At 46.0% G+C, this 14,730-nt stretch overlaps 1 protein-coding gene across 1 annotated transcript in view; it reads right to left on the minus strand.

The window, feature by feature from the left end:
* LOC135396440 (protocadherin-like wing polarity protein stan) overlaps positions 1–14,730 on the minus strand; it is a 47,509-nt gene that overhangs the window by 24,836 nt on the left and 7,943 nt on the right. The window contains exons 2-11 of the mRNA XM_064627404.1: positions 11,802–11,948; positions 11,644–11,748; positions 8,813–8,975; positions 8,494–8,750; positions 8,225–8,408; positions 8,070–8,171; positions 7,079–7,567; positions 3,522–3,701; positions 3,367–3,463; positions 11–175 (exon numbers count right to left, since the gene is read on the minus strand). Coding sequence (XP_064483474.1) covers positions 11–175; positions 3,367–3,463; positions 3,522–3,701; positions 7,079–7,567; positions 8,070–8,171; positions 8,225–8,408; positions 8,494–8,750; positions 8,813–8,975; positions 11,644–11,748; positions 11,802–11,948 — 1,889 coding nt within the window. The remainder of the gene's footprint in view (positions 1–10; positions 176–3,366; positions 3,464–3,521; positions 3,702–7,078; positions 7,568–8,069; positions 8,172–8,224; positions 8,409–8,493; positions 8,751–8,812; positions 8,976–11,643; positions 11,749–11,801; positions 11,949–14,730) is intronic.

Consider the following 14,730-nt stretch of genomic DNA (forward strand, 5'->3'; position numbering starts at 1 on the left):
GGACCACTACCTGGCAGAGAACATCCAAAAGACACACTGTGGCTGCTGGCCCTCGGGCTTGCGGGGAAACTGGAAGCGAACCTGCAGCTGACTCACAGGGCTCCTACTATTTGCTGGCTGCACCACCACAGTTGTGACGGGGCTAGCCACCGACAGTTGGACCCCGAAACGTTTCCTGCATGCCAATATCCACCAATTACATATTGTTGTATGCATTATGAAAGCAGAATTCAATGCACTAACCCCAAGCAACATTCAGTTCAGCTTTTTATTTTATTTACCAATGGACGTAACGTCCGTAAGGACCTCTGGGTTAAACGAAATAAATAAATAATTTTTTTTTAAATTCCGTGTTAACGCCGCGAAGCAACCACATCTACGCGCAGCGTACAGATGTGGACAGATGGAGAGAAGACAGCAAGGAGGAGTGGGGTGGCAGGTGGGGTTAGTATGTGTCCTTGGCCGACTTCAGGGGGGGGACCGTGCTGACATTCATCTAGAAGGTCTTCAGAAAACCTAGGGAAAACCTCAGACGGCACTAGCGGCAGTAAGATTCGAACCCACAAACTCCCAGTCTTCGGCACGATCTTGGCTATCGCGAACGAGCGGGATGCCTTAACCCACTCGGCTATACCACTGGTTCTGGGTCGGCCGAAACCGGTGGTATCGGTTCTTACATAACATTTTGCATTTACAGAAGTCTTTACGGTACATAAAATTCAGATGGCCAATCACATACAGTTAGACAACATCAACTGAATCGGCTCCTCCACATAACAAAAATTTTCGTATGCAATATAGGGGTACGTGTCCAAGATAGTGTCCAATTCAAACTCAAAGGGGACTGAAGATTTGTTCGAATAAAGTGGAGTTGGAACTAAAGGGAGCTGCTCTTACTGAGGGCTCAATGCACGTTTGCGGTCACCTGGTGTCAGAAATATAAGGGGCCATCAACGCTTCGCCTGTTTGTGTTTTGGGCGATTGTGTCTGAGATAATGCAGAGAATCGATGTCATGGCACGCGCCTGGAAACGGGTTGGCGCATGGGCACGCGTCTTCCGAAACGCTCATTGTGTGATCGAATGAAATGAATAACAACTTCTCCCTTTCGGAAAATTTACTGCGCTCAGAATAGAGGATGCGAAGAGGCTTGAAATAATTAACAATCGCGAAACCATCGTAAGTGCAGGGAGTCACTGTGAAGGTTTTCTATTGTGGTGTAGTGAATGATGATCAGAGCTAGACAAATTCATCATGACCTTTGTCCACACTTCAATTTTCGTCAGCAGAGGTTCATCCCTACCTCAACTGCGCGTTCCCCAAATTTGCCTCTCCCACCTTTCGCAAATCGCATTTTGATTTTTTTTGGCCCCACATCAATCCTTTTACTGATATTTTTCCTCATCTGGATCACTTCACCTTAATTTTAATTTTGGAAGTTTAGGAGAGGTGAGAGACAACTGGTTCGCATGTGCTAACCTGGCCCGCGCCACCGGGATATCATCGATTCTTCGCAATCCCTCAGACACGGTCACCCAAAACAAACGAACGCAGCATTGATAACGCCAGCCTGATTGCGCAATCTTCGACACGCCACAGCGAACACCCCTCCGACTAGAATGGAAATGTCAAAACCTCCTCGCCCTTTATTTCTACTAGACGCCGCCAGGGTGGCTCCCCGCTTGCTCCGCTGGTCAAAGCGGTGTTCTAGTCAACTCTGCTTCGAGCTGTACATGCTGGGTGGAAAAGCAGATTTTCGGGTGGAAAATAAAAAAAGAGCTCGTCTCGCGTTTCAGGTGAACATGAGATATGAGCAGCTCAGCTGAATTCCCCATGCCTGAATTGGTATAGCTGAATTTGCACTTTGACACGTTCATTTGCAGGCGCTTTCAGGTTTTAGCCTAAGTAACGATGATGCAAATCGAGAGGTAGAAATTGGTTTTACCTGGTTTAGCCCTAAAGCACAAGGCTCTAAGTACATATAACATGAGTGCAAGTAGGTGGAAAGCACGTTGGTCATCAATAAACATGGTAGAACGCACGATAAACACACGGAACAGAGTTCAACTAGCAACTGATTTAATCGCAAATAAATAATAAATAACCCTAGCCAGGAGGGTCCCGTGACACAAAAGCAAGCTCCAGGGGAGAAAGGTTGACTGACTTCTAGCTGACACTGCACAGCAGGCATTCAATGAAAGTGGTCTTCAGAATCTCACAGCCAAGTCGGGAAAGACGTCTGTGGATAGCAGTCGCTTCCTCATACAATGGCTTACATCTAGGGCAGGAACTCAAGTGTCTTTTTAGAGTTAGTGGTATGGTTTCAGCCAGCGACTGGACCTTACATTTGTGCTGACAAAGCTAATCATTTAGGCAATGCAAAAAGACAAGGGAAGGGAATATACTACGTTACTGAAGCAAGTGACATAGCATAACATGTGTGCATGCTGCTTCAAGCAGCTAACGTGGGCATTTTATTACTGTAAAGGTGCTGTCACACTGGACCGACAGCCGACAAAATTTGTATGCCGACATCGAAAGACACGGTGTCCTTGCACCTGTCACACTGCACAGACCAAAGACGGGCGACGCGTCTGTCTGTCTGCCGGCCGTCACGGCTGGACGCTGTCGGCACCCGCCGCTGACAAACATGCCTGTCACACTGAACGACGGCAACATCGCTACTGCCGCCACCACTTTGTTCGAAGATGGCGTCCTGCACAGCAGAAGCGTATGGGAATGTGCGCCGTGGCGTTTTATCTTGTGCTCGACTCGGACGACGACGATGAAACTAGTAAAAAGCCACGATCATTGTGGAGTAGGAAGTGGCTCGTGCGACGAAAAAGCATAGGATGCTACGAGAATCTCATGCTTTGTCTCCATTGTAGATATCAACGTTTTCTCATCTTCCGTTGTGAACTCCATAGCTGAGGGGCAACACGACGCGCGCAGCGAAAGCTTTCTAAAAGACAACGGTTTTAGCGAACACACCTCCGTCAGAGGCGCTGATTTTTTAAATAATAATCGCAACACCCACAACATGGATTTTTCAAAAAATATTACCTTTTCGGGCAGTGGATGTCGTATGTCGGTCATCGCATTTTTGAGCAACTATCAAACTGCTGTTGACATGTCGTTAGACACTGTCTGCCTGCCGATTTCGTTATCGAAATCTGTCACACTGAAACGACATTTTGTCGACTTGCGTTTGCCGCTGTCCGTCGGCGCACTGTGACAGGTGTGCTTGGCAATACAATGTATGGTGACAACGTCTGTCTTCCGTGGGCGTCGGCGCCGTGTCAGTGTCGGTGTCGTGTCGGTCCAGTGTGACAGCACCTTAAGACAACCTGTTCGAAAGGCCACCTACCTGACAGATTGGTCATAAGAAGCTGGAAGAAGGTTGTGCACATTGGGATAGACAGCATACACGACTACAGCACGGTTCGGCCTCCTCCCTGTCAGTGCTATGCATACAGAAAGATCTCAGAAATGTTGTTTCTCTGGAACGCCCCTTTGCCTCACCAGTTTGCTCGGTGATGCCAAGGGATGCAAAGGACAAAAACACAGAAGAAATTTCTGGACCCTCTTTACGGAGAACATAGTTGTTGTATTTAGGCATCTTGACCGTGGGACCTTGCAGCCCGTTGCTCTCCACATAGGGACCTTCCATCTCTGCAGGTGAAATGGTGTCCATCCCTAGTACTGAAAGAGACAGCATCAGAACGATTCACTGTAGCAACGGCACTTGTTTTATTCGGCAAAGCATCCACATTGTTCAGACATGACATGAAATGCAGTTATGTCCTAATGTTTCTTCCCTGTAGATGATCATTGACATTTAAAAACCTGTTTAGCAGTATCATATTTTTCAGTTCAGTTCAGGGCCTAGTTCTAGGCATACGTGCCAAACCAAAATCAATGAAATCCTGAAGAATACAGAAAACATTAGAACTGCACATTCCCATTTTTAAAGATAGCTAGCTAAAGTTAGTTCCTTCTCATGGCATCAAGCAGAGGGTTGCACAATTACTCCTACAACAAAGTCATGTAAGAAGACGTAATAAACTGTAACCAACTTGTTCCCCCGTAAACCTCTGCCCTTTGAGAAGTGGCTCATAAATAGGATCTGAGGTTTTTGGGTTTAACCCGATTCTTCCTCGAATTTACCCCCCGAATCATACATTTAGCGCTCGGGTGAAACCAAATTTCTCCCCGAATCAAGGACCCTTTTGTCACGTGGCACGGAACCATGGCACACGACTGCGGGAGAGAGGGAAGGATCACCGACGGAAGGAGGTGACACCGCAGCCGTGCGGGCGAAACACATGGGATGTTTCCCCAGTGTCACAACATAGTGTGCACGCCGTGGCCTTCTACACGCTGCAAAGAAATGCCCACGGATGACCACCCAAAACGTATTGGACGCGGACAGAGCGAGTGACGCGTGCAAATGTTGCGACATTTGTCGACCACAAGCGTTTGCGCGCAATTATCAACAGTCAACAGATTCTGGCGTACAGTGTTTGCGCACATTAAAAATGGGGTTTCTGAGGTCACACGCACGCATCGTAATATCGTCGGAAAAACGTTGCGTCGCACATGGCTTCGGGCAGTGCTACATCTATCGCGCGGTCGAAACAACGCCAAGCAACTTGGTAGCAGTTTAGATAGCTTTGAAAAGAAAGTAATCGGGAGCCGAAGTAACAATGAATCGCCGAACGTAATGGAACTTCAACGCTGTTTTCTCCTACTTCGACATGGAAACAAAAACGAAAGAGTTTCTCACATGAAGAGTTGTAACAGTGTGTGCAGGCTTGCATTATGTACGTGCAGATTTGAATTACCATTTTATTCAATGCAGGTTTGAATTGCTATAGAGCAGGGGTGCCGAACTCATTCGTGTCCCCAGGACACATTGAGCCATGGAGGAACTACGCTGGCCGCACCACGGCTTTGGGGTAGCTATTTTCTGATATACATGACACAACCAGAGCATAAAACAGCATACAACGTATAGATTTGGGTTACTTAGCATTTCTCAATCATACGGTCAGCAGTCCTTTTTATTTGCTGTATCATGAGGAAACTTGGCACCTCTTGTCTCTTGGCAACTATTGTGTCAACATTGTGTGAAAGTGATTGCGCAATTACAATCTTAACTGCGTTGAGGGGTTTGTTTGTTAGTTATGGGTGTAACTGACTTATTCAGGTTCATTACAGAAAACGCCTGCTCGCAGATGTATGCTGACAGAGTTGATCGCCCGACGTAAAGCAGCGAATTATTGTTATTAGACGTATGTTGTACCGAATATGGACAGCTTTGTCCGCGTCCAACGTAGGAATAAAATGAAGCCGCCCCAACTTCAGCGAACTTGTTCCTATTGGTGCGTCGCACTGCAGGTCAATCAGTCCCATTCGTCAGTCATCTGGAACGTTGCCACCAACTGTAGATAAATGGCGAGCCAAAATGCTCCCTTTCAAGAGTGCTGCACTCGAAGAACCTTTGTGTATCACCAAGCCTGTGACTGAAATAGTCCATTTCTGGTGGCATTGTAGGCACCAATATTACAAATTGGCCATGTGGGGTTTGCTCAGAAATTTTGGTAGGAATGTACTATAGTGCATAATATCAATCAAGTAAAAACCAGACGCAGTGACAGGTTTAGAAAGTCATCCACGGAGACGGTAGAAGCCACACAGACAGACAGGTAACGTCGAGCTTGCCACCTTTTATCACATGATTAAAGGTTTATTATGATTAAAGGTTGAAAGTTCAACACTCCCTGGTTGTCTTTGTGTTACTGCTGTCGTCTTTGTCATGTGCAAACCGGCTCTGCTCGTCTCTTAGACAGTCAGCGCAGATTAACGCAAGATAAACTGCATGAGTACAGAGCCCAATTGCAACGCCATGACCGTTCATGAAGCTTGGGCCGGATATTCTTTTTTTATTTTTTGTTAGGTGGCTACGCAGGCCGCCACTTCGGCACCCCTGCTATAGAGCTGTTAACACCGTCCTCATTTTGTCGCAGACAGTGTTATTACTGAGCTTGAAAGCTGTTTTCTCTTTACATTTGTGATATGTAACCTGATTTTACCTGTATCATATCATTCCAGAAATTATACACCCGAATTCCCCTGAATTAGATGCAGCCGTTTTCCACCCAATTTTTATCCCCCGAATTTGTCCAAGAATATTTCCAGAAAACCTCAGACCCCACTCATAAGATGTCCAGTTATGTCCTTAAGGTACCTACTGAATTGGGCATTGACACAATTGCCTGAGAGTAGGACTGCATATGATGCTAGTGGTTATAATGATTGTGGAGGTTCATTACTATCAGCATCAACCTGGACAGAGGGGGTTGTTCTTCTCAGCGCATCTGGCCCTCACAGTCATTCCATCATCATCATCGCTTACCAGTACTCATACAGAGGGACACCACCTACTGTGCAAGGTCATCGGACATCATTAGATACTAGCACAAATACTAGCACAAATACTTGCACAAATGTACTAGCACGATTTAGGAAGAGCATGCCAGGGACTGCTTTTCCCACTCCCATTATCTGAGGAGCGGTGTCTCCAAATTGTATGATCCACAAACATACACCATGCTGATGATGAGAATAATGACAATGCACCCAGAAGTGCTGTGCGATGCAAGAAGTTGTTTCTACATTGTGTCACTGACTGAAGTGACTGAAGCATGCATTGGCGGATGATGTCTGTCTATGGGCAACCCAAGCAGCTAAAGTTTCGTTTTGTGCACGCATTTTGTGCTTGTACATTCACCATGGTTCAAGGTGCCCCATGAAATAGTGTAGCCAGTTGAAAACGGGAGCCGCTTCACGCTTCGTGGGCTTCGTTTCGCCACTTCCTGCAGCAGAAGCACCTCACGAGGGAACGAAGAGATCAAATTAAGCGAAGGTGTCGTTGGAATTAAGGAACTTATCGTTACATTGAAAATATAGCAGGTCAAACAAAAATCTGAAATATGTTAATTAACCGAGAGTACAAAATACCGGGGCTCCAATTAACGTGAGCCTACTGTATATGAAGTATTTTTTAGAGGGCTTACCCATGTTTGGTGCTGACACCTCAAATGGATCCGTAAAGGTGTCCTTGCGGTTCATGGCCAGAGTGTGCCCGTACTTCTCAAACATCTTGAGCAGATGTGCAGGACCCTGACCAGTTGTGGCAGACACTCGCTCCCACTGCTTGGCGTAATCAGAGTTCAGTATTGAACTGGCCGTGTGCACCAAGTTCTGAATAAACGCACGATCTTGACGGTGGGTGAGGTTGAGGCCCGCCTGATGGTTTTCATAGGAGAGGATGTGGTGCAAGAGCCGTGACGCTAGCAGCACGTCTGTGCCATACAGAAAAGACACATTGGATGCCTTACGCAGCTGTCCAGCCAGTTGCACAGATCTGTATGTTGTAAGGGGAAGCTTGTCACGCTCCACCACACGAAGTTGTTCTGAGAGTGTCAAGAATGGAGCTGAGATGCAGGGAAACATGTCTGGCTCCAACCAGCCATTTTCTTGGTCACAAAACCTTGTGGCTTTTCCTGTAAAGGACGTACATAACTGATATACACAAATTACTATCATGGGATTCTTCTCAATGCTATAGTACTTCCTTGCTTGCTGAGCATAAGCACTGGCTGAGTGAACTTGTGGGTGTTATGTGCTGGTCCGTGTCATGCATGGTAGTTTTATTTTAAAAATGCTAGTCATATCATAATCATATGGTAATCGATCAACATCAGAAGACTGCCCTCCAACTTGGAAACAGAGACGATGCTTTCAATTTTGTCATGCATATGTCAGCTTTTCTGTCATTTCTTTGATTTGATCTTCAGATACTTCACCCAAACTTAGTGACCCCATCAGAGAAAAATTAAGAAAAGTCTACTGCAATATCATTTCCAGAATTTGGAAGACTTGTCTGCAAACGTTTCACTCAATTTCAATTTCAAGGTTCAAATATTTGTGCGTCACTAACAAGCAAATGGCTAATAGAGTAGCACAACAGGAGGCAAAACGTTTCGTAAAGGCCACTCTCTTCACCTTGAGAGCCTTTGGGACAGCTGCGAATGATTTCCTGATTGAATGGCGTACGTTCCCACCACACACCCTGGCTAAAGGATCGTGGACATCCATCATAGATGACTGTAAAAGAAAGAAAATCAGTCACAAAGTAAAGAAGCTCCTGAAATGCTTGCCTTCGCATCCCCGAAGTGTTACTTCAGCGAACCGGTTAGAACAGGAATCACATCGCCTGCCGATCACCCCAGGGCGACAGCGGCACTGGCCAGTGCTCTCATGGCAGCGATTACTGTAGGAACCGTTAGCATAGCAGTCACAAGGAAAGCACTCTTCACCCTCTTCGGGCTGAAAATGATTCACCTGAAATCGGCGTAGCCACATTTTGAATCAAAAGTCTAACAACCGTCCTGCATGACAGGACAGACAGATAATGTTCACCATGTACCTCACAGAAACACTCGCCAGTTGTTTTGTTGCAATCAGCATGGTAGCCTTTGTGCGTGGGACAGTGGCACGGGCCACACGTAGGGGAACCCCACCAGTTGAAAGGACATGGCTGGGTGCTTGCCTCTTGGCAGTAGCGCCCCCAGTGGCTGGGGTCACATTTGCACTGGAACTCTTCCCGCACTGACGTTGTACAAGTTGCACCTCCTTGACATGGCAGCAGGCTGCACACTGGCACACACTGCTCTCCAACATAACCTGAAATCATCAACAGAGCACTGACTGTTACAAACTACAATCAGACTATATGACACGCATACCTTTATCACAGCGGCACTCGTACTGTCCCCAAGTGTCAACACAGGTGCTGTGAGGTGGACAGGGTCCAGACAGGCAAGCATCCGAGACATGGCAGCCGTCACGAACATTCTCCTCAGCTGCTGGACGCAACCAGGCCTCTTTGCTTGTGCCGATGCGTACATCCTGTACCATATTATTCAATGCTGACATGCAAAACTTTGTTTGTTTGTTTTTTTGCCCTAGAATTACATGCACATAGATCACTCTATTTAACTGGAACATAAAAAGATAAAAAGGCGTCTGAAAAAGAAGCCCAGTACCATATGCATGATCACGTTATTTGCCTTTCAGCAATGCCAGTTACATCCTGCATGTTGCTTAGTGACTTTTTAGAGACTCCAGCGTCTCCGAGAAGCCTTCTCATGGCTTCGGGCAACATCAACTTGAGCCTTTCGCAACTCTGCTCCGTATGTTTCTCCGAACCTTCATACCGGCTAACACGTTTTCCTGCGGACAGGCTCTGTGCATCGCGCACTCCAGCCTCCGTACGCCGGTCCCCACTTCATCATCGATATCAACCAGAGTTCGAGGTAACTCGTTACTGTAACTAAGTTCCTTTTTTTGGTAACTTGTAGCTTAACTTGGTACTTTTGCGCCGTGGTAACTTTCAGAGGAACTCGTTCCTTTCTCTGGTAACTTTGCCAAAGAAACTTAAGCTAAGTTTTAAGTTACTTTTAATTCGCTTTTCGCTCACGTCCACATATTTTCTTGCTTTCTCTCCGGTTCCTAATGGCATTTTTTGCCATAAAACGTGATATTCAATCAATGACAGTATTCTATTCAGGAAGTAAGAACCGCTCCCACTGAAATGAAGCTGAACCATTGTGCGCCCACAGGGAGTAAGATGCAAAGCGTTCGAATAGGCCTCTACCAGAGGAACGTCACCATGACGTTGGTAGACAGACTGAAACCGAAACAAATCGGAAGGAGAGGGCTGGGTTCCACGAATGGGCACTTGTTCACTGCCTCCTATTGAAAGAAAAGTAGGACCGAAGGTCGCGTCCCTTTCATGGACCATCGTAATCCCCTCAAGACCGTGGCTTTCGGGTGCGATCTTGTTCACCTCTAGCTTCGAGCATAGTTCAACTCTACCAAATTTGTGGCGCTATCGAACACTATGACATCATTTGTTTGCAAACAAGGAGAGGTCTATTGTTGAACATAAACGAAAACGATCTAAGCGTCTTGCACTCCTCCGCAGGCAACTCAAGGTCTAACTCAACTGCTCATGCGCGCTGCACCTGCGTAATGCTATTTTGTGTCCGAAGTAACTTGGAAGTAACTCGTTCTTTTTTTCAAGTAACTCAGTAACGGCGAGTGACATTTCAGGCTGAAGAACTTTGTTATTAACTTAGTTACATTTTTCACACGTTAACCTAACTCGTAACGAGTTCTCTTTGACGGGTAACTTCTCGATCTATGATCTCAACAGCCGCAAAGAGACTAATTGCTATAGACCGGTTGAAGCCTGCTTACGTCAAAGCCAGACTTGAGCTTCCGCAACGTCCTATCCATTTCATCGAGCCCCAGCCACCACCAAGTCCTGTTTCCACCATTCCATCTAGACCCAAACGGGTTATATGGAGCGACCTACCTTCCAGCCCAGCGCCAAGAGGTAGGAAGGGGGGGAGGTAGCTGTGGTGTGAGCGACAAATGGGTCAGCAGGGTTGATCCCACTCGCGCTGGTATCGAACAAACAGTTCATAACCTGACTTTACCCAGTGTAGTTGTTCCACTCATTGAGCTAACCACAGAAGGACTTACCAGAGTATATAGTATTTAATAAAAAGATACAACGAAGGTGTGAGCACTGACCTTCTACATCAATTACATGGAAGCTACATGCCAGACCTGCAAAGTAGGTATGGCGGCACCTGCCGAAGGACGACAAAAGTGTGTTGCCATGCACCGAAGGCAACACAAAAGAAATGATGGTGGGAACTATTTAGCAATGGCCTCAATATGGCAGTTGTGCAAGACCAACAGAACAAAGATTTCCCAGTACTGCAGAAGGTAACTTCACATGCACTGCTTTTTGGAATACAGAACTTGTGAACTCTTATAGTATGTACTTTGCCATAGCAAAAATGCTTCCATGATTTTTATTACTATGATGATTTTTATCCCCGTTTCGCTGTCAGATGTCAGTAGTCACGTAAGGCTGGTTGCTGTAGAGTAGATTTCATGGTTTTTATTTCTCTGAAGAAATGCATGCCTACCAGATATGGAGTACTCTTGAGACTACTAGATGTCATTGTTTCACGCAAGAAACAACACAGAAATGGTGTCTCCCTTTGCAGAAAACGCAAAATAATAGCTGCTAGAATCTACACCCTCAGAGTTATGGTGAATTCAGGTGGTCATTTTGTGGCAACTTTTTTTGGCTAGATCCCACCTGTTCTCGCCAGTTTTGCCAGACCTCGCGTGTTCGCATTGCGCTTTCCGAGCGCCAGGAATTTGCCAGCTAGCACACTTTTTGCCTGGTCTCGACCTACAACCGGGCAGCAGGTTGCCAACTATATCGGGGTCGTCATGTCCATACTGCGAGGGTGGTGAGTACCCGCATTGACCCGCACATCGAAGTTCACGTGGGTTAGCAGACGACGAAACCTGAAGATCCAATGCGATCCAATGTCTAATGTGATCCAAGTGGCTAGAACTGCTAGATGGCTCACATGTTCGGATGGCAATGGTCACGTGAACCAACGCAGGCGCCAACCTAGCAATTTCTGAGCTGTGTTGCCATGAAATGGCCACCCGAATTCGCCGTCTGGGTAAGGAAAGGACTAACCTGAATGCAGCCATCAAACCTATTTTCACCTCCTTCTTCCAGGCCACCTAGGGACACCTTTCCCACATAAAGGCCCTGGATAGCAACGGACAGCTGTCTTGACACCTGCATTTAAGTGTCCATCAATATCCCATCACAATCCTATGCACGGTAGTTACCTCATGCTGACCGTAGTCCAAGGTGAGCCGCACCTCACCCGCCATCCACTTGACAGCAACATTGTGCCACTTGCCGTCATCTACTCGGACATCCTTCAACACCACTTCTTCACCGTCTATGCTGTACACGATGTGACCATCCTTCAGCTGCAAACCCAAACAAACTTTATGTTAGGCTTGCCAGATCTTTCTATGTGTAGTATCCACTCTCATAAAAATGAGATGTATACTGTAAAAGCAAAGGGAGAACGAAGTTGCTGCACGAAATGAAACAGCTGCATGAGAAGTGCAGCTCCTGATGTTAGTGACTGTGATAGATAGGATAGATGAAATACAATGGTCTCAAACAGGAGTAAATTATAATTTGTTAATTTGTGCATCTATGTTGGGATACAGCAATGTCATACAAAGGTCTATTACAATTTGAGCAAATGCCTATATGAACACTGTACGGGCTCGTCTGAACGCCCGAGCCTGGTCGGTGGGCGGCGATACTGAATTTCTACTTGCAAAGAGGAAAGCTGTGTGGGCATGCCCTGTTCCATGCTCATCCCACCTAAGACAACTGTCTAAATTGCTAGCTGCATTACTTCTACAATACTGTGACAAGTAAACATTTTGTTACTTGGATGCAAATCTGATGCAGATTAGTTTTCTTAATGCAACACATCAGTTTGTTTTTCATCATGCCTACGCACTTCATTTTGTGCACTTTTTTAGTTCTGCATGAGGGCTCATCATATGTAGCTAGTTGTTTAGCTTTTGTTTCCTTCCTGTTGTTCACAAGCGACTTTCTGTATTGTACGTGTGAATACAACACTCAGTAGGCAACACAATTTCTATACCCGCTAATTAACTACCGTATTTACTTGGATAATTTGCACACTTTTTCTCCCCAAAAAAGTCTGAAAAGTTGGGAGTGCGCAAATTGCGCGGGAACATTCGTAACGATATTCAAACGACGCAAAATTTCAACATGCCGGTCATGTAGGCTCTCAGTAGAGCTGATACTGACGTTCTCACTGCATTGCGCAAGCGCGAAGGAAGTACCCAAATACTGCGAAACCGCTGACGGTCGGGAGGCAAAATGCCGGCCCGCTACCGGTTATATGCCGGTGAAATACGTCGAGACGCCGCTAGTCGCACTTGACAACCGAAAGCACGATCTGTTCGCAAACTTTGTGATGTTGTGCTGTAAGGTTTGTCGTAACGTGTTTGTCCAGTGTTTCTTTCCGCATTTTGTAGTTCGAGTGACAGTATCGTCTATTGCGTCAGTAGACCATCACCCGAAAGTATGCGCAAGTCAAAAGCACCACAACTTTGGTAGCACTAACGGCATAGTGAGAGGCAATCGCCACTGGCACTGATGATGCTGCTGACTGGTGGTGGAATGATGGTGCTCAGACACACGTGCCAGATATCGGCGCGCGAAAACGCGGGCGCGCAAATACGCAAGTTTTTGTTTTCGTGTCATTTTTAGTACTAGACTAGGGGTGCGCAAATTATGCGATGGCGCAAAATGCGCGAGTAAATACGGTATACGAATTTGCTGACTGATGCTAAAAGGATGTCACGCAAATACATGTAATTCATATTTATGTACATATTCCTGTAGGGCACTGTCCCTCTCCTATTTGCACTGGAATATCTGTAGTTCTTAGGACAACAACTACTTTATTTTCGTGATGATGACTGGAGTGTAGTTCTGCCAATTGTTGGCTAAACAAATTCACAAGCTGTCAGTATGGCAGACAAGCTGCTTTTTTGGACAAATTCATGTTCACACAGTATTCATCAGTTCACCTGACGATTGACTCAGGTATGTGGAAAAACGGCTGACATGGTAACAGCTAGTGCAACACCCTATTGCAATATTATGAGACACCATGACGCCCTTTAATTCATATTCACGGTCACTAAATTTGGTGAACACTGGATGCTAGAATTTGTGGCTCGATTGGTTTGCTTTGTGAGAACCCAAAAAACAGCATGTACCGAATTTAATAAAAGCAGCATTGCACTCGGATGCACTGCAGAGTAGTTCAAAGGGTTACAAGTGACCTGTGCAAACGCTGTGAAAATAAAGGTGCGACTACAGCATAGCTTTCTTAAGGGTCAATTCTGGACTGTTTTTTTCGTAGCAACATTGTGGGTCTTACTGTAATCAGGTAAACAGATTGCATGTTATAGGATGGAGTTCAGTTGACAGATACGAAAGGCATTTCCACAAGAGCTTGCTGTGTCGCTTAATGTTCGGTGTCTAACTTTGCTCTAGTGGAAGGACAAATGCCCATAATTAAGTTGACAGAAAAGTCTGGCTTCTCAGGTGTTTTTCACAATGAAAATTGGTGGAGAAAAGTAATCAAAGTGAGCAAGAAGTATGTGATTTTGGTGGACACGGGTATACCTGCACCACTTTTGACGCAGTACCGGTAAACTCGCCTTTTACCCGTAATCCACAGCGACACTGTGGCGCATTCCATTTGCAGAGCTGGGTTAAATGTTTGCCCCAGGAAGGGGCAAAAACTGTTCCATTGACAGAATTTGGGCTTGCATTCCATTGGCGGACTGGGGGCAAATATCTGCTCTATAAGGAGCAAAAGTTTTTGACCCAGCAGTTTCCTTGGGGCAAAGCCAGGAGAACACGACAGTGAAGAGCGCGATAAGTGAGCATATCGAGCTTTGTCTTCCTTTTCTTTTTACTCGTGTGTCACGCAGGTTGTCGTACGTCTCTTGAACAGTGGAAATAATGGTGCGTCCCGCTGAGTGTAATCATAATGTGTGCAGAGTCCTAGCAATGGGGGGGGGGGGGGGGGGGGGTGCATTGAGGGTGGCAGACAGCAGGCCCTGGCAGGTTGTTTGTACTGTATAAAGCGGGAATGAAGACAATTTGAATTTACGATCTCGGCAGTGTAAATGAGCATTTTCT

Source organism: Ornithodoros turicata, chromosome 6 (genome assembly GCF_037126465.1).
Source record: "Ornithodoros turicata isolate Travis chromosome 6, ASM3712646v1, whole genome shotgun sequence".
NCBI classification, from domain to species: domain Eukaryota; kingdom Metazoa; phylum Arthropoda; class Arachnida; order Ixodida; family Argasidae; genus Ornithodoros; species Ornithodoros turicata.